Raw genomic sequence first — 21451 nt, 5'->3', positions numbered from 1 at the left:
TGGAAGTTGTATAGAGGCGAGTACATCGCCCCTTTATTACAATAATGTTTCTGCACTATAATAAGGTCTTTCATTGCAAGTTCAGCTTTTTTCATTCATTTGTTTTGTGCTCTGCTTCCTGTTACTAATTGTCAGCACAATGGTCTTCCAACTATGAAGTCTCAGTGTCCTTTTGGACCAATTTGTCATTGTCTTTCTCCCTCACCCTCAACCCATGCACTCAGAATCTATTACTATGGTTGCATTTTTAGACATTTTTATGTTTTAAAATGGCAGTGCTTTTGAAACATGCCAGAATAGTTCATGGTGATTGAATCATCCAACCAACAACAGTTACTGCTTCCAAAAGCAAGCTGATAAAGTTTCTATCTCTATAGGATACTCTTAGAAATTAATTAAAAATAAACATATAAAACTTTATAGCATTAGTTCATATGCATTGTTTTCTCTGATAGCTTCATGGTCATCCTGTGGAAAGGACATTTTGTTAAAAATATTTTTTTTACCTGTATCATTTGCAGATTTACTGTTTACCTCATAGATTCTTTGGAAATCTGTGCCTTTACATTTTTCCTACTATTCACTATTCTTATAGATTATTTTATTATGACTAAAGAATCAGCAAGGCTAGCTTAGATTGACAAGCCTGAACAAGTTCTGATATCAACCTCCAGGCAACTGTCGTTAACATGTTAATTCATGTTAGGTTTTTAACATTTTGGCCAATAAAAGTTTCAAATGTGCATTGTACCAATTATCTAATGTTAAGAGAAAGAAATTTTTAAAAATATAATTTTTGTAAAGAAATCCTGATGAAACAGTGTTATTCCTTGATAGCTTATCTGTCACCTAGAACTTCCCTTGTCTTATGATCAAAGTGCATTGGTGCTTTTAAATGTAAGATTCTCACAAGAGATGGCACTTGTTTTCAGTGCATGAATGCTAAACAAGTTTGGCCAATTTTCTTTCGGGGAGAACTATTTCAATACTCTGTGTCATCTGTTTCTATCAATTTAATTGCAGAAAACTAGTGAAGTATATAAAGTGAAGTATATAAAGTTTGTTATAAAGAAATAAACCTTTATTTTCTCTCTTGTAAGCAGCTAACATTCCTAAAACAGTATGTGACATACTACGAAGAGCCAAGAATTTAGAGCTAGTAAAAAACAAATTAGAGATTCAGTTTTACATCCTTAATCACTTGATGATTTTGAACAAGTGATTTAAAAATCAGACAGCTTCTATTTTCTTATTTGTGAAATAGAAACAATGAAAACGCTTTAGAACTTTATTGGGAGGATTAAATGAGAAATAACGCATATAAAATCTTAATGTTCTAGTGAAGCAACTAATAATATGCTAAGATAGTGATTTAGTTTGTAATTATTTAAAAAGAGTAAATTTTGGAAAAAATATATTTTGGAAAGTAAAGTTTCTCTACTAACTTAAATTGGCAAAAGATTTAAGATGTGATTTTTTTTTTATTTTACTAAAGACGAATGAGCTGATTATTCCAAAGTATGCTCTTCATTTAGCTTGCAATGCATCAGTTAAACCAGATTGTCAAATGAAATGTTTTGTGTTATAGTAAAGTCTCAGAGACCCCTTTGTGGCTGTGGTCCTCCAAAATTCACTCTTCGTGTGTTTGTTTTTTTGTTTATTTTGACAGTTCTGTGCTTTACTCTGAACGAATAGGCCTACCTTTTTATTTTTCTCCAAGGGAAAAAATCCTTTAACTATTCTATAAATCTAATTATTTCTACCACTTTTCCTAGGGTAATAAATATAACTCTTAAGAGTTAGAGTTGTAGATGTTTAATCAAGAATTTGATCAGGCTGTAAATTTTTTTTTTTTTCCAAATTGATGTTATTAGGATTATTTTTATAAAAATAAATATTTATTTGTACATATGCTTAAAGCATTTATTTTTCTCATGCAGTATTTATCACTAATATTCTCAGAAGTGTTCTCAACTGGATAGTATAGTTTTTAAAGAAAGAAGTATTTTAGGTTTTGGGGGGACAGATCATAAAGTAAATTTTGTTTCTAAAGGAGTGCGAACTTTAATTTATTGAGACAATTTTACAAGAAAAAGAGAATTAGTTGTGATAAACTCTGTTGTATCAGAGATGTTTCCCGAAGCTTTCTTTGTTTGAATTCAGGCTGTGTGTACTAAGACTGTGATGAATAAGAAAGAACTAAGAGAAATATTCCAAATCCCCTGAAACTCATAGTTAAGTAGATGCACATGAAACAGTCAAATGACAATGTATGATTCATAAATATTAAGCATAGTAGGTCTTTAAGAGTAGAGAGTAAGGATCGGGGCCATTAGAGAAGATTTCGAATGATTGGAATCGGGGTAGAAGGAAAAGTGTGTGTTTTCAGATCATGGAAGCTGGGTCAAGTGCTGAAGTTAATCGGGAAACGTTCGGGGGCAGCGAAGGTGTGTGTATATATCCGCAGAAAGTGGTTTTTTTATGGTAGGGAATAAAGTTTGGAAAAGATTCAGGATTGCTTATGAATAGCTTTGAAAGTCAGTCTGAAAAAGTTGAACTTGTTCTGAAGAGAGTAGTGTGTTTTTGAGAGGAGAATGATGTCTGGAATATGAGTTTGAGGAAGACTAATGAGGCCAGCAGTATGTGAGACAATTGGACAGGAAAGAAGGGGAACCCTCTGGGAGGCCATTTAAGGGATCCAGATTTTGGTGATAAGTTCGGTGGTTGGGTGTCGGCAGTGAAACGGAGGGATCATTCAAGAGACATTCCAGAAGAGCTGTTGAGGTGAGAGCTGCTGGCGTAGCCACAGGTTCAAGGAAAGCTCAGAGGTGACTACAGATGTGTTTCTTGGGTGATGAGGAGAATGATACAGAAGTAAAACGAATAGAAACCCTGTTGGTATGGTAATGTTCAGTTTGGAAGATGTACATTTTCGAGGTACATTGAGAATGAGGTAACATAAGTGCCTCAGAAGAGAGACGCCAGGTTTGCCATGTGGCAGTGGAGCTTGTCGGAAGGGCTGGCGCTAGAGGCGCAGGCTTGAGAGGTCGAACGTCAGGTGAAAATGGAGACAAAGCCACGAGAAAGCCACCCGGAACCACGTTCAGGGTCCCGAGCAGGTCTCTGAAGACCCTTCTGACCTCATCTCTCACCACTTCCCCGACTTACTTTCCCTGGTCGTACCCGACTCCTTCTGTTTCTCAGATGCTCTGGGCTCCCGCCCGCAGAGGCCTTCGTGTTTACCCATCCGTCCACCCCATCACACTTCCTGCAGGTACCTGCATTGGTCCCTCATTTCATTAAGGGTCACCTTTCCAACTATGCTATCTAAAATAGTAGCACCTCCCTGTTGTTTCAACTTAACTTTTCTTCATAGTCCTTATAAACTCCTATTATGTTGTAAATTAATTGTTTTACTTGTTGTGTGACCACTGATCCCCTCAGTAAGATGTGAGCTTGATGAAAAGTAGGGACTTTGTTCTCTTCACCGCTCTATCCCCAGTGTCTAGGTTGTTGCTCGGCATACTGTGGGCAAAAAATATATATCTATTTATTTAATGATTGTCTAAATTTATTTAATGAATGAATACATCGTATTTATTTAATGAAGTACAAAATTATCATAAAAGAAAGCAGAACACAAAAGTCTGAGTCAAGCTCAATTCGGAGAGAGAGGCCCTGAGACAGAAGGCTAAGGAATGGTCACAGAGCGGGAGGTAAAACCAGGCAGTTCAGTGTCATGGAGGTCAAGGGGGAGTGACTCAGAGGGGAAGCCAAGGACACCTGATGAAGTGGTGTCATTGATAAGCGACTGCGAAGCTGTGAATATATGAGTAGGAATTGTCCCATCAATGCACATGGAAGCTTCCGTATTTCAGTTGTAACTTAGAGTTGATTCAAAATATAGTGATTATTCCTGCAGCGATACCTTTAAACTTCAGTGCCCGGTGAAATATCCTGAAGCTTAACTTGTGATAGTTTCAGCTGGAAGTGTCTTTGTTTTAGATGTTCCTCTGGAAAAACAAGTTTTTTCCACATTCAACCATTTAAACCTGTAGTTTATCTTGGTACATACTTTGAGGAAAGAACCTAATATTTTGGAGGCGTTTCTATTTTTGACTTTTTGTCATGAAAATTTTCAGACATACAGATAAAGTAGCTTATCGAACGCTCATATATCCATTACCTAGACTTAACAGTTAACATTTTACCATATTTGCATCATCATTTTGTTAAAATATTTAAAGTAAACTATGATATCATGACATTTTTACCCCTAAATTCTTAAGTATGAATTTCTAAAGAATAAGGACATTTTCCAACGTCATTACCTGTGTTACCTAATAAAATTTAGAAATCTTTACTATTATCAAATGCTGATTCATACTCAGGTTTCCCCAGTTGTCGCCTAAAGTATCTTTAACAACTGGCTTGTTTAAACCAGACACATCAGGGACCACGCACCGCATTGCCGGGCATGTCTCCTAAGCCTCTCCAGTCTGGAAGAGCCCCCTGTCCTATTCGCCGCCCCATGTCAATTACATTCACTCATTAAGGAGACCGGGTTATTGTCCTCTAGCAGGTCCCCTCTTCTGTAATTCTCTGATGATTGTTTCTCTGTGGTGTCATTTAACTTTCTCCTCTCTCCGTATTTCCTGCAAAACGCAAGTTAGCTCTAAAGATTCCATTAGATTTACATTGAGTATATCTGTCAAAACGATTTCCTTGATGATTCTGTGTACATCATATTACAGTGTGTCGGGAGGTACTTGGTATTTGGTTGACCAGCTGTTAGTGATGTCATTGCTCGCTGGTGTCAGGCAGCACACACTTGATCTCTCCATTATAAAGTTAAGTTTCTTTTTTTGTGACTGGCAGATAATCTGTGAGTTGACACCTTGGCATCATGCAATATTAAAATCTTCATCAGTTATTTACCTAATGATTTTAGCATCCATTGATGATCCTAGTCTGAATCAATTATTTTACTAGGTGAAGATGATCTTTTAGCTGTTTTTGAAGATGTGGTGTTAGTTAGCCAAGACACAAATTCATTACTAAGTTTGGATAGTGTTGGTCATGTATTCTTTCATTATGTTTGTTTACTATTGAGAGCTGCTCTGTTCGGGCCCAGCTCTGGGTGACCAAATTACCTGAACCATGCCCATGGGGAATTCGCAGTCAAATTGCAGTTTCATCATACTTCATATATAAGTTAGTTTTTCTTATTTAGTTAAAACAAAAATAGTGCTCATGATTATTTTTCAGATTTTAGCACAGTACTCAATAGTAAGCTGTGTCAGAATGGTTAGGTACCATCCTGTTTACATCTGGATAATTCACTTCTATTTGCTTCATGAATTATGATCATGAATAAACAGCTTACTCTGGTATATGAGCACAGTGGAGTTCTGTGCCACTGTTAGGTATGATGATGTATTTAATGAAATGAAAAATATTTACAGCTAATTAAATGAGCACTTATGCAATATATTCCATATGTTATAGTCTCATTTTTAAAAAAATGCTTAGAAAAGAACTGAAATATATGTGAAAGCATTAACAGTGGTTATACCTGTGTTTTTTATTTTAGTTATGCCTATATATGAATTTTTCTACAGTAATCGTGGGAGATTTGAATATGAATTTGTACAATGAGAGTAAATGAAGAAATATGTTTTAAAACCAACTCACCTCCACAACAGGGTGAATGTACTTAATGCCATGGAACTGTACACTTAAAAATGGTTAAAATGGTACATTTTGTCATGTGAGTTTTTTTTAACCACAGAAAAAGTCCATGGCCATTGCACTACAAAAATAAAACTGAAAAGCAGCTCATATATTTTGAGTTCACTAAAAAAATCATATATTTTGAGTTCACTAGATGTTTGCATGGGTCTTACAACTTCCTCTATTAGTAAACGCCTCATTCATTTTCATATCTTAATTATTATCCCACAGTGACCACAGTGTGTTTTTAGTTGAAATGTGAAGTATGCAGAGGGCATGTAGAGAGTCGTTGTTCTGGGAGACTCCTGAGGTGTGTGTGTGCTTGATGACAGGTAGGATTTGGTGGACAGACAAGATGGAGAAATGCTGGTGGGGAGAATGTTGTCTCTGAACTGTACTTTTGGTAAATGGTGGTATCTGTGATGATCAAATTCATTAAAAATGTATTAGAAGTTCACATTAACATGTCATGATTTCAAATTCAGTTTAAATCATAATTAGCATCCCGTGTTAAAACCAAAGCAGTAAAGTTTATGATAATTAAAATGTCAGAATTTGAAACATATATCATAAAATGAAAAACATCTTTAAGAGTATAATATAGTGTTAGTAACCCAATCTTACTCCCTTTATTTATAGAATTTCTTCTGTTATGCAGTAAAATGTGAGAACTTTTCTCTCCCGTTTATTTACACAGAGAACGCTGTGTTGATTCTGGGTGGTAGGTAAATGATTCAGACGCAGATAACACAGAACATAGAGCTGGATCCATGCAAGTTTGGGGATCACTTTCCCATCGTTAGTAGTTGAAAGTTTGTGTTATCATTGGCTTTATTTATGGTTCAGGGCACGGGACGCAGCGGTGCAAGGACCCAGAGGCTCTGCCGCCTCCCTCCCGCCTTCTCCCTTCCCTTCCGCCCCTCCTTCCAAACCACTTCCCCCTTGTCTCCTGCTTGGAGAAGCAGAAGGTGCCAGATCATGATCCTCCGGGGGCGTAATCCTCATCCCTAACCATCCCTGTGCTGTGTTCGGAGCCAGGGGCAAACACATCAGGGCCCTCTGCCTCCTCAAGCGTTGTCGTCAGGTGAAAATTATCCCAGATTTCTTTGTAGGAGAAAAGAAGTCATAGAAGGGAGAAGGGCCAGACACAGGGAAGGTTCGGGGATGGTGGAGAAGACAGATGATTACTGATTTTTTTAAAGGTAATTTTGCTAGCAGTGTATTCTCTCCAAAAAAGCATGGAATTTGAATCACGTAGGCCTGGAAGTAAATACACAGTCACAAGCTGTGTGCTTTGGGGCAAGTTATTTAACTGGTCGCAGTCTCTATTAGCTCACTTATGAAATGGAGAATAATGACGTTAACACCTCTTAAATTTGTACTTCAGAGGAAGTGAGTAACATTTAGAAACCACCAGTCAGCGCAGTGCCTGCCACACAGTGATCCTGGACTTGCTGTCCCCGGGGCAGGGCACCTGCCACGCTTGAGGCACCCGCCACGGTTGAGGCACCCCTCTCAGTGGATCGAGTGAACCTCTTTAAGCTTGATGTGTCAAGGCTCAACTGGCACTGTTCTCTTTTTGCCTCTGGATTGTAAAGACTTTAAACAAAAGAAAAAAATGCTATTTTCTCCTTTTAAAGAATATCCACAATAGTATTATAACTGGGGGCTTAGACTCTCCTTATGGGTGTTGTAACTCAAGAGTTAGCATTGTTTCATTCTGTGATTTAATTAGAACCGATTATTATGCCTTCGTTTTTCACATTGTTAGTTGAATTTATTTTTAAAAAATAAAATTTGTATTTAAAAGGGGTAAAGAGGTTGAAATAAAGTTTAATCTTTTAAATAAAATCTGAACACGTGATATCCAAAACAGTTCTTTTTAGTATATAATTTGTGATCTGGCATGTCGCAGGTTTTGGCTTTCAGGTTTACAGAGAAATTATAGCTTTGAATAAACTAGATTGCCTGTGTTCAGAATGGTGTAAAGTAAGCAGAATGTTTGAAATTTAGCTTAACCTGATCAGGTGAGTTTAACTAGTATAAGTATCTAATTTAAAGACTTCTATAACAAATACTTTACTGAAAAGTATTCAAGGGTTATGATATAATAAAAGTTACCTAGCATTTTATATAAGACACTTGCTTTCTTCATGTGTATTAAGTGGTACCAGAAATCATAGATTATCATTTGATTGATAGCTTTTTAGAATCTCTACCTGGACTTTGCACTTTTATTTTTAAAACTTAAACTGGCCAGGCTCGAATTGGGAATCTTTATATAACTGAAATGGAAATATCTTTCTGAAGAAGTACTGACTATTTACCACCATCCACTTTAAGAACAAGAGTCCCGTTTAAGAGTTTTTAAGACATGAACCATGTTCTGAAAACTTTCCTGCCTGTTTTTCTTCATTTTACAGAGAGTGTAGGGTGTGTTCACGATTCCATATTATAGCTAACGTGAAAGAACCGAAAGTTTTTCTGTTTACTTGCTCACTTGTTTTAACATGGTATTTTGAAACTTCAACTGTAGTGGCTTCAGATTCTGCTCTTTCAGTATATTTGCAAGTAGATCGCAGTGAACCTGAGATGCTGTGGGAGGATGTTCTCTTGGTTTTGACCCAGCTACCTTTTGGATAGCCTGCCAGCTTTGGTAGCTGCTTCTCTCTTGTACAGTTTCAGTGTAATGGATATTATTTAGAATTGGATTCACATACAGAGTATTTCATACAAAAACCTATGAAATATAGGTTTATATCTTTATACTACTTGTTCATAATTGTGTATAACATTTTTGTTGAACTAGAAGACCTGATTAAAACCTTTATACCATTAGAAAAATATTCCTTTATAATTATATGTGTGGAATGATAATAATAGAATTTGGTATGTGCTGTAAGCTTGGGGAATTTCGTGCTATGCCCAGAATCTTGCATAGTGCTTGGCCCATAACTGTCATTTCAGTATATAGTTGAGTCCGTGAATACTTATCATATTTAGTCAAAACAACGAAGTTGTGCATAACTACTTAGATCATTATATTATTATTTTAATCTTTTCTAAAACCATCTGTATGTAATTACAAACATTTAATTCTTTTCTAAACAATTCCTTTTCAGTGGTCTGCTTGGGAAATGGTAATTAATCACCTTTATTATCATTTTAAAAATTATACTTGATAATCACTTGGAATCTCATGTAGTATTTTAAGTAGCTTTTAAAATTAGAAGATTGAGAAGTTACTTAAATTATAGCATTTACATGTTAGGTATGTGCTTCCTTTAAAGTTTAACTTTAATTCTTGATAGTGCTTTTAAAGATGAGAAAGAGCAGATGGGGCGTGATGGAGGCTGGACTTGTCTGGTGTTGTAATTTCAAAGTCTGTTGTCTCAGTTACGTTGACATCACAGTGGGACCCCGAAGTCAAAGCGAAATAGATGAACCTTAGATTGAAGGTTCTCTCTTTCCTTTTCTGTTCGTCCTGGTTCCCTTACTCCATACTTCATTGTTGAGCATTTCCGTCTGGCCTTGCCCCTCTTTTAAGTGTCTGTCCTTCATCCTTTACATTAAAAGCCAGTTGGTCAGGTGCTCAGTCATCAAATATTTACTCTGTGCCGATAAGTTCTGTCACTGGTGTAGGTACTGTGAGGAAGATTTGTGCACATGATTCCTAACTTTTAAATAATTTATACTGCTAGACATTAAATTAACACACATTAAACACCTATAAGACAGTGCAGTAAACCACTGGCTAGAAACTTAATAGGAGTTTTGTGAAGAAGTAAATGGGAAAGAACAGTGGGCTTCCAAGACAGTCAGATTAGGTCTGGTTTATGGCACCTCCGGGGGTTTAGGCGTTGGGCAGTGGGAGTCTGAAGAGAATTGCATGAGTGGAAAAACCAGGTAATGGCAGATACTAACTTCAAAAAAAGATCATGCCATGTTTTCAGTCTGGATGATGGAAAAATTAAGAAGCCAGGAGTAGGAACAGATTTAGGGGAACAGATGAGTGAGTTTTGTTTTAGATGAGGCACCAGTAATTCAACCAGGTAGAACTATCCACTGTGTAGTTGGACATGCGTATCATAAAATAGAAATCCAAGATGGAAAGAAGTTTGGATTTTGTTATTGGTAAGCAGAAGGATGATGGCAGAACCATGAAGGCTTGCTAGAAAAGAGAAGAAAACGAAACAGAGACCCTTGGGTGAGTGATCTCTTTTAGTGCAAAGAGTCAGTAAAGATCTAGCTCAGTGTGACTCTGTAAAGACACAGAAATGGTAGTTGATAGTTGTAAGTGGTGGAGAACAGGACAAAACAGATAAGCACTGAGAAAACACTTGAAATTTTCAACTAGGGGTAAATTAGTTTTTTTCCAAAAGAACAGTGTCAGTAGACAAGCCTACTCTACTCTCTCTTACTGTCCAATACCACGTAACCTTTAAAGTCCAACGTGGTCCTGTCCTAATAATAAGTCCAGTCTTAATAATAATAGCTAATAGCTAGTATTTATTGAAAACTTTTTTTGTCACACATTTTGTAAATGTTACATTGATTTATTACTAATCTCCATACCAATTTTGAGGTGTAGATACTCTTACTGTTTCTCATTTAATACTTGAAGACCAGACGGATTAACTATCTTGCAAGGTGGCATAGCTAACGGTAGGGAAAAAAATGGATTCCATGCTTTTAGCCACTAAAATGTCTTTTTCTTGGAAGTCTTCTAGATATTCCCTGACAGAATTTATGACTATTTCACTGACTGTCACTAGGGTCTGTGATTATTAAGAGTTATAGACAGTGTGTACTGTCACAAGGCTTATAATCTAGGTAGAGATAAGAATACCTTTTTAAAATGATAATAATATAAGATAGTCTGTGCTAAGTGAAAAATGAGGGATACAATAATAAGTTAGAAGAATATGGCAGGCGGGGTGCAGGGATAGTCAGTCTAGGGCCAGCTTGTTATAAAAGGCTTCATGGAAGGAGTAGGATTTGATCTGGACCTTAACGAACAGTATTCTTTTGACCATTGGTGGTTGCACATGGACAGGGGTAAAGTAAATAGAAAGCATTCTAGGCAGTAAGAACGGCTGGAGCAAAACTACTGATGAAGGAAAGAGCAGCAGGATACATTTGGGGACAGTTATGTAGTCCAGTTTGGCTGGTTAGGAGAGCATGTGGCCCGAGGTGGGGAAGGACTGGAAAGGAATGCTGAAGGCAGGCTGTGCTCATCCTTGAGTTGGGGACCTGCAGTATGCTGTGAGGTTGCAGTGATCTTGTTTAGAATAGAACTGTGTAGTTCTCAACTGTTAATTTCTTGGTTTAAGTGTAAGTATATTCAAAGCGGCATTTTATTTTATTTCTAGAATGCCAGTTAATGAAAACAGAACGACCAAAGCCAAACACATTTATTATCAGATGTCTCCAGTGGACCACTGTTATAGAGAGAACATTTCATGTAGATACTCCAGAGGAAAGGTAAGAAACTCATTTTTTTTTTCCGTTTTGTGAAAAAGTAACAGTCTAAAGATGTATTTGTATCTGGTATCACCATTTATAAATATATGTAAATATGTTTATAAAATGCGATAGTCCTTTAATTATTATTCTGGTGTAATAGATGAATAACAGAGACTTTTGCAAAATATTAAATCATAACCTCTAGAAGTTCTATAAGATACACTTCTTAGAGAAAACAGAACATTAAAAAGTTAAAGCATAAATTAAAGAAGACAGTTTTATAACTGAACTACCTCTTTTAAAAGAATTACAGAATTGATTGTGTTCTCATTTGGAGTTCTGAGGCTGGAGATAGCAAAAAGTTTCACGAAGGATGCCATTATGCGAGTGGCCGCCTGGGGCGGTGTTGAGAAGGATGCCGAGACGGGGTCTAGGCTCAGTGAGAAACACGTAGCAGGATTCCTTGGCACCGGCTGCAGTCGATGCTGAGGACAAGAGCTGCACGCGTTACCCGCTGGCTCACCAGCTTCATCTGGCTGCGCGTTTCCACCCTCCTGAGTTACTACCAGTTCCTGCTGCCACCTCCCTGCCCCCAAATTCTGCTTAACGCCTTTTTATCTGGTCCCTCTGATGCTGAGTGAGGTCCAACAACCACAACCACAAAATCATTTTCTGGCACATATGTTACCATATTTGATCCAAATCAGCAACTCTGTGAAGTTGCATGTTATTAGCCTGATTTTCTAAATGAATGAATTAAGTCTTAAGAAACTTGTGTAAGATTAAAAAACCCAACCCCCTCCCCCACCAAAACCCAAAAAACAGCCTCCTCCCCAAACCTAGTAAGTAATAAAATATTATTTTAATACTACTTTTTTTTATTAATAAACAGTAAATTATAATATATGATTACTTTAGGAAACAGAAAAGAAAGAAAAATAGAAAAGAACTAGAAATTACTCCTAATTCTAATTCTGTAACCAAATTTAAGGACCGATGTACTCTTTTCTGAACTTCCAGTCTTACTCTGTGAGATGTATTTAGGTAATTAGTGTGCCTACAATTCCATGTGTCCTCCTTCCCCACCCCATGTTCTCTCTTGGCATTTCTGTGCCGAGTCCTCAGTTTGCTTATATCTTAATCTGTAACTGTGGTTGGGCTAATTCCTATGTATGTTTCAGATCTGAGCTTAAAATGTCACTTTTCCCACAAAATCTTCTCTGACTCTCGTAGACTAGGTGGGTCCCCTGGTATACGCTTTCCTAGCTCCTTGAATCTCTTATATTAAGTGCGTCACTGCTATAATCTTTACCTTGTTCACTGGCCTGTAAGATGCTTGATTGACAAGGATGTTGTCTCCCTTGCTTACTGTTTTATCTTTAGCACAGCCCAGGGGCCAATATCGTATGTGTTTACTTGTTGAATGAATGGAACTTTTCCCATGTCAGTATATATTCTTTGAAAATCTTAATCTTCCTGGATTTATGACATCCCTTGAAACATGCTTCGTTTTGCCATTTGTGTTGGCAAAGCTGGGCTTAAGTCATATCTTAAGACTTTAAAATAGTTTGCTATTCCTGCAATAATATCACACTACTTTTCTGAATAATCAGTTTTCATTTGCATTCATGACTAGAAGAAAGCAGTTTTAGTGAAAATGAAAAACAGCATATTTACATTTGTATTAGAGTTTATTTTCTAAATTCACCTAGACTCTGGTGTTTGGAAATTTCATTGACTTTAATGTTAACGAAGACTTAGACATAGTAAGATCTAGAAAAACTCTTTTTTTCTCTATATTCTGTCTTCCAATCTAAAATTTTTACCTGTTGTAAATTAAATGTATATTTCTAATCTACCTTTTAAAATCTTATATTTATTTCATTATATGATTTAAGTTTGGAATCTTTTTTCCAAAAGATAAGCCTGTTTCCTCATCTTCATTTATCAAATAATCCATTCTTTTCTAAATGATTGTGGATGACACATATACTTATTTTTATTTATGTGTATTTAGGTTTTTTCTTTTTTACCCTCTGATTTTTCTGTCATCCTTGCGCAAGGATCACATGGTTTTCCTTAGAGAAGCTTTATAAAACTTTCAACTACTAATGAAGCAAGCCTTCCATTATTGCTATTTTTAAAAATGTTCTTAACTTTTCTAGTACATTCTTTTAAAAAATTGTGATTAAAAATACTAACAAAATCTATCATAACAAATTTTCAAGTATACAGTACAGTATTATTAACTATATACACAGTACTATAATAATAGATCTCTAGAACTTTTTTATGTTGCATGATGAAACTCTATACCCATTGATAGCAACTCCCCATTCCCCTCTCTCCTGGCCCCTGTCAACCATCCTTCTACTTTCTTCTTCTATGAATTGACTACTTTAGATACCTTATATAAGTAGAAACATGCAATATTTGTCCTTCTGTGTCTGGCTGATTTTACTTAGAATAACATCTTCAAGATTCATCCATATTGTAGCACATAACATTTTTTTCTTCTTTTTTAAGACCAAATAATATTCCGTTCTATGTTTATGCCATATTTTCTTCAACTATTTGTCTATCAGTGGACATTTAGTTGTTTCCACCTCTTGGCTATTTTGAATAATGCTGCAGTGAATATTTTGAATAGTGCTGGAGTGTAAATACCTCTTTGAGATCCTGATTCCTTTTTTTTTTTTCTTTTTTCTTTCTGGATAAATACCCAGAAGTGGGATTGCCAGATCATATGGTAGTTCTATTTTTAATGTTTGAGGAACCTCCAGAGTATTTTCCATAATATCTGCACCATCTCACATTTCCACAGCGGTACATAGGAGTTTCATTTTCTCCAAATTCTCATCAGTACTTGGTATTTCCTGTTTTTTTGTTTGTTTTTTTTTATGACCATCCTAAGAGGTGAGGTGATATTTCATGTGGGTTTCACTTACATTTTCCTGATGATTAGTGATGCTGAGCATCTTTTCATATATTAGTTGATCATTTGTATGTCTTTGAAGAAATGACGACTCGCTTTTTGGCCACTTTTTTAATTGAGTTATTTTATTTTATTTTATTTTTTTGCTGTTGAGTTTGTAGGAGTTCCTTATATATTTTGGATATTAACTCCTTATCGTATATATGGTTTCTCTCATTCCACAGGTTGCTTTTTGACTCTATTGATTGTTTCCTTTGCTGTGGAGAAGCTTTTTAGTTTGATGTAGTCTTGCTTGTCTATTTTTGCTTTTGTTTCCAAGAATCCATCGCCAAAACCAGTGTTAAGAAGTTTTACCCCTGTATTTTATTGTAGGAGTTTTATATTTTCAGGTCTTATGTTTAAGTATTTGTGTTAGGTGTAAGATAAGGGTACAGTTTCATTCTTTTGCATGTGGATATCCAGTTTTCCAAACCCACTTGTAGAAGGGGCAATCCTTTCTCTATTTTGTAGACTCAGCACTCTTGATGAAGATCGTTTGCCCATGTATGCCTGGGTTTATTTCTGGGCTCTCTATTTTCTATTGCTCCAGATGTCTGGCTCGATGACATCAACACACTATTTGTATTACTATAGCTTTGTAATATGTTTTGAAGTCAGGAAATGTGATACCTCTGGCTTTGTTCTTTCTCAAGATTTTTTTTGGCTATTTGGGCTCCATATGAATTTTAGGATTTTTTTCCTCTTCAGAAAATGCCATTTGGATTTTGATATGTAGATCACTATGAATATTATGGGCATTTTAACAATATTAAATCAGTCCATGAACAGAATGTTTTCCATTTATTTCTTTCATTTATTTTATCAGTATTTTGTAATTTCTGGTCTGTAAGTCTTTTGCCTTAACTTGCTCCTTGGTTAAGTTTATTTCTAAGTATTTTATTCTTTTCGATGCTATTGTAAATGGGATTGTTTATTTAATTTTCTTTTTGGATGTTCATTGTTAGTGTATAGAAACAAACCCGAAATGTATTTTAATTTTGTATCCTGCAGCTTTGCTGAATTTGTTTTTTAAGTTTTAACAGTCTTTTTGTGGAATCTTTGAGGTTTTCTACACATAAGATCATATCATCTGGAAACAGATAATTTTACTTCTTTGTTTGATTTGCATGTTTTTTATTTCTTTTTCTTGACCAATTGCTCTAGCTAGGATTTCTAGTACTGTGTTGAATAGAAGTGATTAGAGGGCATCTTTGCTTTGGTCTGACCCTAGAGGAAAAGCTTTCAGTTTTTCGTCATTGAGTATGATACCAGCTGTGGGTTTTTTATGCACATAGATTTTCATGTGTTCAGGTAATTTCTTTCCGTTCCTAGTTTGTTGAGTGTTTTTATCATGTAAGAGTGTTGAAGATTTTCAAATGTTTTTTCTGCATCTATGAAGATGATCATGTAATTTTTATCCATCATTCATTAATGTAATGAATCACATTGATTGATTCACATATGTTGAACCATCCTTTCACCCCGGGGATAAATCCATTTTGGTCAAGATATATGAAACTTTTAATGTGCTCTTGAATTCAGTTTGCCAGCATTTTGTTGAGGTGACTCCTCAGAACCTACAGTACCATGATCTTTAGTTTTCTTGTGTGTCTTTTCTGGCTTTGAGAGAAATGCCAGGAATGACAATTCAAGGTGATGCTGGCCTTATAAAATGAGTTTGGAAGTTTTTCCTCTTTTATTTTTGGAAGATTTTAAGAAGTATTGGTATTAATTCTTTAAATGTTTGCTAGATGTTGCCAGTGTAACTGTCTGGTACTGGTGGTTTCTTTGTTAGGTGGTTTTTGACTACTGATTTAATCTCCTTATTTATTATTGGTTTTTCAAGCTTTCTACTTTTTCTTGATTCAGTTTTGGTGGGTTGTGTATTTTTAGGAATTTATCCATTTATTCCAGGTTATTCAGTTCGTTGGCATTTAATTGTTCATAGTAGTTTCTTATAATCCTTTTAATTTCTGTGGGATCAGTTGTAGTGTTTCCACATTCACTTCTGATTTTATTTCAGTTTTCTCCCTTTTTTCCTTAATTAGTCTGACAAAAGATTTGGCAGTTTTGTTGATCTTTTCAGAAAATCAACTGTTTCATTGATTTTTTTTCTGTTATTTTCCTATTCTGTACTTTGTTTCTGTTCTACTCTTGATTTTTTCCTTCTTTCTGCTAACTGTATGCTTATTCTTTTTCTAGTTCCTTATGGTATATGGTTAGATTGTTTATTGGGGATTGTTCCTCTTTTTTAATGTAAGCATTTACCTCTGTAAACTTGCGACTTCATATGCTTTATCTGTATCTCATAAATGTCGGTATACTGTGTTTTTGTTTCCATTTCTCTCAAGAGATTTTTAAAATTTTTTCTTTGATTTCTTCTTGGACCAGTTGGTTGTTTAAGTGTGTGTTATTTAATTTCCACATATTTGCAGATTTTTCAGGTTTTTTTTTTTTTGCTGTTGACGTCTCGTTTCATTCTGTTGTGGTTGGAAAAGATAATCGGTATCATTTCATTCTTCTTAAATTTGTTAAGATTTGTTTCATGACCAAACATGTGATGTCTCCTGGAGAATGTTCTTTATGCATTTAAGAAGAATGTCAGTCGTGCTGCTATTGGGTGGAATGTTCTATATATGTGTCTGTTATGTTAATTTGATACATACAGCATTGTCCAAATCCTCTATTTCCTTATTGATCTTATGTCTAGATATTCTTTCTTTTAATAAAAGTAGGGTTTTGAAATCTATTATTGTGTTGCTGTCATTTCTCTCTTTAGTTCTGTCAGAGTTTGTTTTATATATTTGAATGCTCTGATGTTTGGTGCATATATATTTATAATTGTTATAGCTTCCTGGTGAGTTGACCTTTTTATCATTACATAGTGTCTTTCTTTGTCTCTTCTGACAGTTTTTGACCTAAAGTCTGTTTTGTCTGATATAAGTGTGGCCACAACTGCTTTATTTTGTTTACCTTTTGTATGGAAAATCTTTTTCCCTCCTTGCTCTTTATGTGTGTCCTTATCTCGAAAGTGAGTCTCTTTAGTTAGCATATCATTGGATCTTTTTAAAATCCTTTCAGATACTCCATCTTCTTAATGAGCTTAATCCATTTATATTTAAGATAATTACTGATAGGGAAGCACTTACTATTGCCATTTCATCCATTGTGTTCATTGTCTTGTTGCTTTTTTGCACATCTTTTCCTCTTTTTCTGTCTTCCTCTGTGTTTCATTGATTTTTTTGGGGGGTAGTAATGTGTTTTGATTCCTTTCTCATTTTCTTTTGTGTATCTTTTATAGGTATTTTCTTTGTGGTTACCTTGTGGCTTATGTAAAATATCTTAAAGTTAAGCAATCTATTTTAAACTGATAACAAATAACTTCAACTGCATGTAAAATGCTACTCTTTTATTTCAACTCCTACTTTATGTTCTTGATGTCACAAATTCTATCTTTTTATACTGAATATTCATTAATGTTTTTATGTTTAAAGTATATTAATTTTTTCTTTTAACTTCTTTACCAGAATTAAAAGTGGTTTACATTCCACTGTTAACAGTGTTACAGTATTCTGTATTTCTCTATTAATTTACATTTACCAGTGAACTTTATGCATTTATATCTTTTATATATTTCTGTCTTTTATTTTTAACTGAAAGGACTCCCTTTAGCCTTTCTTGTAAGGCAGATCGAGTGGTAATGAATTCATTCCTTCAACTTAGCTGAAAAAGTCTTTTGAAGGATAGCTTTTCCAAATTTTGCATCTTGGTTGGCAGTTTTTGTCTTTTAACACTTTTAATATATTGTCTCATTTCCTTCTGGCCTGCAAGGTTTCTCCTCATAGTCTTATGGGGGCACCTTGTAGGTGATGAGTTGCTTTAATTTTGCTACTTTCAAAATTCTTTGTGTTTGACTTGTGACAGTTTGACCGTAATGTGTCTCAGTGTAGACTTCTCTTGATTCATTCTAGTTGAATTTGGGTGTCCCTTTTCTTCCCCAGATTTGAGAAGTGTTCAGCCATTAATTTTTCAGATAAGCTGTCTGCCTCTTTTTCCGCTCTTCTCCTTCTGGGACTCCAGTATTGTGTAATGGTCCATTTGATAGTATCCCATACATACTGTAGACTTTTAAAATTCTTCTACTTTACCTGGATAATTACAAATGACATGTGTTTGAATTTGCTTATTCATTCTTTCACTTGATCAGGACTGCTATTGAATCTGTCTAGTTAATTTTTCAATTCAGTTAATGTGTTCTGAAGCTCCAAAATTAAATATATCTGCATGTATGTATATATGTTCTCTTTGATGATAATTCTCATTTTGTTCATGTATCATTGTGCTGAGGTCATTGAGTATCACCCTGATGGTTATTTTGAATTTTTTGTCAGATAATTGATATACCTCTCTTTCTTTAGAGTCAGTTTCTAGAGTTTTTTTAATTCTTCGATTAGGCCATGTTTCTCTGTTTCTTCGTTTGCCTTGTAAGTTTGTTATAAAGACTGCCTTTGTACAGAGAATGACCTTCACCAGTCATTCCAGCTAGAGACTCTAGGGGCTTCTCAGACCTTTTCTGTAGATATGACTTCTCTGGATTTATGCATGTAACCTCCAGTTACAGGAACTTGCAGGGTTGTTTTTTTGTTTGTTTTTGTTTTTTTTTAGTTTGTGATTTCTTGCTCTCTCTCTCTCTCTCTCTGGTGCCTTTTCATGGTACTGTAGGTTCTGAGGATTCACCTCAAGCCCCCGACATTTCTTTGGTTCTCAGCTGGTTTTGTACTCACCTGGGATGCAGGAGCCTCTTAACTGGTTTTCGGATTTCTCACAATGAGAATTAATCCGTGTGTGGGTGTTGATTTGAGCTGGTGTCTTAGTGGGTAGAAGGAGAATCTGGGGCTTCCTCTTCTGCCATCTTGCAGACATCTCTAATGCATTCTTATAGGTAAACTTTAGAATATGTTTTTAACATCTAAAGAAAATTCCTATTAGTATTTTGAGCAAACCACCTTAAATTTATAAATTAATTTGGAAAACATTGATACATTTATAATATTTAGCATTCCATATATTAAATGCTGTTTATATTTACTTAATTCCTTTGGTAGAGTATTTTTTTTTATTTGAAAAAGTTGATAGTAAGTTTATTTATAGCTATTTTACATTTATATTTTTATTGCCATTGTGATCAGGATATTTTTCATTATTTTTTCTTATATATCTTGTATTTAGAAGGAATGGTTTCTGTTTATTACGTAACTCAAAACATTTATTCTTTTGCAAGCACGGCATCTGCAGACAATAACAATTTTGCTTCTTCCTTTCTGATAGTTTTATCTATTATTTCTCTGTGCTTTTAGCGGTATTAAATAATTTTTGTGGTAAATGTATTTGTTTTTTCTCTGATTTAATGAATGTATTACTTCAAATTATTCATTGTTAAATATGATTTTCTATATGTACTTTATTATGCCGCACAGGAACATCCACACTACAGACCCAGGTTATTTCCTTTCCTATAGCTGGTCACTTTCATTGTCACTGCCATGGCCCCACTACACTCATGCATACGTGTGTGTGCACACATCCCCCCCTTACGTTGCAGCTAGATTGAACTGCTTGTAGATCCCAAGTACTGGTTCCATAGTGGGTTCTCACTTCACCTGTGGCTATTCCTGGCTCTCTTGCCCCTCTGCCAGGAATATCTTCCCTTGCTTGTCTCTGTTGCTATTAAGTACTCATCTTGTACATCCCTATTTACAAATCACGTCTCTCTTTAGGTCCCCATCCCAAGCACCACTGCACTCAGTGCACACTTGTACCACTTTACCTATAACACTTGTCTACACGTACTTATGCACAACGCCAAGGTTTTCCCTTCCGCTGTAAGTTCTTACTATGCTGCAGCTTATTTGGGCTTTAGTAGCACTCACAGATTAGACATTTTAATTAAATGTTTATTTGCAAATAAATTTCAGCTTGTAAAAATTAAGTTTTTATATCATTGGTATATATATTTGAAAAATGAATTTATTTTTTCATGGAGGTATCCATTCTGTTTTCCAAACTGACTGCATTTTCCAGCATTACTTAAAAATTAGAAGATTGGATACCCTCTTTCAGTTAGCAAGACATTTGGGCCCAGTACTCTTTAACAGGTATATGTACAGTTGACCCTCAAGCAACAAATGTTCGAATTGCAGATTTTTTTCTATATATACTGTAATTGTATTTTCTCTTCCTTATGATTTTCTAATTGCTTTCTTTCCTCTAGCTTACTTTATTGTAAGAATATAGTATATAACATACAAAATGTGTATTAATCAACTCTTTATGTTATTGATAAGGCTTCCCATCAACAGTAGGCTATTAGTAGTTAATTTTGGGGTGAATCAAAAGTTATATATGTATTTTCAACTGCAAGAGGGATTGGTCTTCAACCCACATTGTTCGAGAATCAACTGTGTACATCTGTGTAGTTCAGTTATGGTGAATTAGGTAATTTAGGTCCACTAAGAGCTACTGGAAAAGCAGGTTGAAACATTTTTTTAAAAAGGTATCCAAGAGCCAATAAGGCTATGAAGAATTATGGGGCCAAAACTTTATGGAAGAAAGAAACCCAGGGAGGTGAGCCCGTTCTTTCACTAAGGGTGCCTGCCAGTTCTAGATGTTGAGATTTGGAGAGTAAGTCTCCAAGCTGGGAGTCGTATTCTGGAATGCAGAGCCTACCAAAGAGAAGGCACGTTAAGTCACTACATTTTAGGACTATATGCTAGAGGAAAGGGTAAACTGAATACAGATACCTTTTAAGGATTGAAGTTGAGCTATAAATTACTTCAGGCCTTAAATTTGGTTAACATGATCTACTTTTGCTTGTCTTCTAGGAGGTTTTTAAAAGCAAACATAAATAATCTCTAAAGGAAGATTATATCTTCCTAGGCCCCTATCTCTTTTTCATGTATATTGTTCAAGACTTATTAAAAAATAAACAAATACACAATGATGCAAGACAATGTGACCAAAACCACAGAGGCAGAACAGACAACAGAATCAGATTCATAATCATAAGGCTCTAAAAAATGGAGTTTTATCAGGCAGTGATTAGAAGAATTATATATTAGTATGTTCAAGGAAATAAAAATTAGGGCTGGGAGATTCAGCAGAGAGCTAAAATTTATTTTAAAAGAATCAAATGTAATTTCTAAAATTGAAAAATAAAATATTCGAAATTATAATTGCTAGTGAGTGGTTTTAATACTAAATTAGATCTAGCATTATGGA

At 35.2% G+C, this 21451-nt stretch overlaps 1 protein-coding gene across 3 annotated transcripts in view; it reads left to right on the top strand.

The window, feature by feature from the left end:
• Nucleotides 1–21451, top strand: part of AKT3 (AKT serine/threonine kinase 3) — a 261729-nt gene that overhangs the window by 141878 nt on the left and 98400 nt on the right. For all 3 annotated transcript variants that reach the window (XM_025048497.1, XM_025048498.1, XM_006914260.3), the window contains one exon: nucleotides 11106–11217. In XM_025048497.1, the coding sequence (XP_024904265.1) occupies nucleotides 11106–11217 (112 nt within the window). The remainder of the gene's footprint in view (nucleotides 1–11105; nucleotides 11218–21451) is intronic.

The sequence above is a fragment of the Pteropus alecto genome, unplaced genomic scaffold (assembly GCF_000325575.1).
Source record: "Pteropus alecto unplaced genomic scaffold, ASM32557v1 scaffold115, whole genome shotgun sequence".
Lineage (NCBI taxonomy): Eukaryota > Metazoa > Chordata > Mammalia > Chiroptera > Pteropodidae > Pteropus > Pteropus alecto.
Note: the sequence above shows the minus strand (reverse complement) of the source record. Positions and strands in the feature narration are given on the sequence as shown.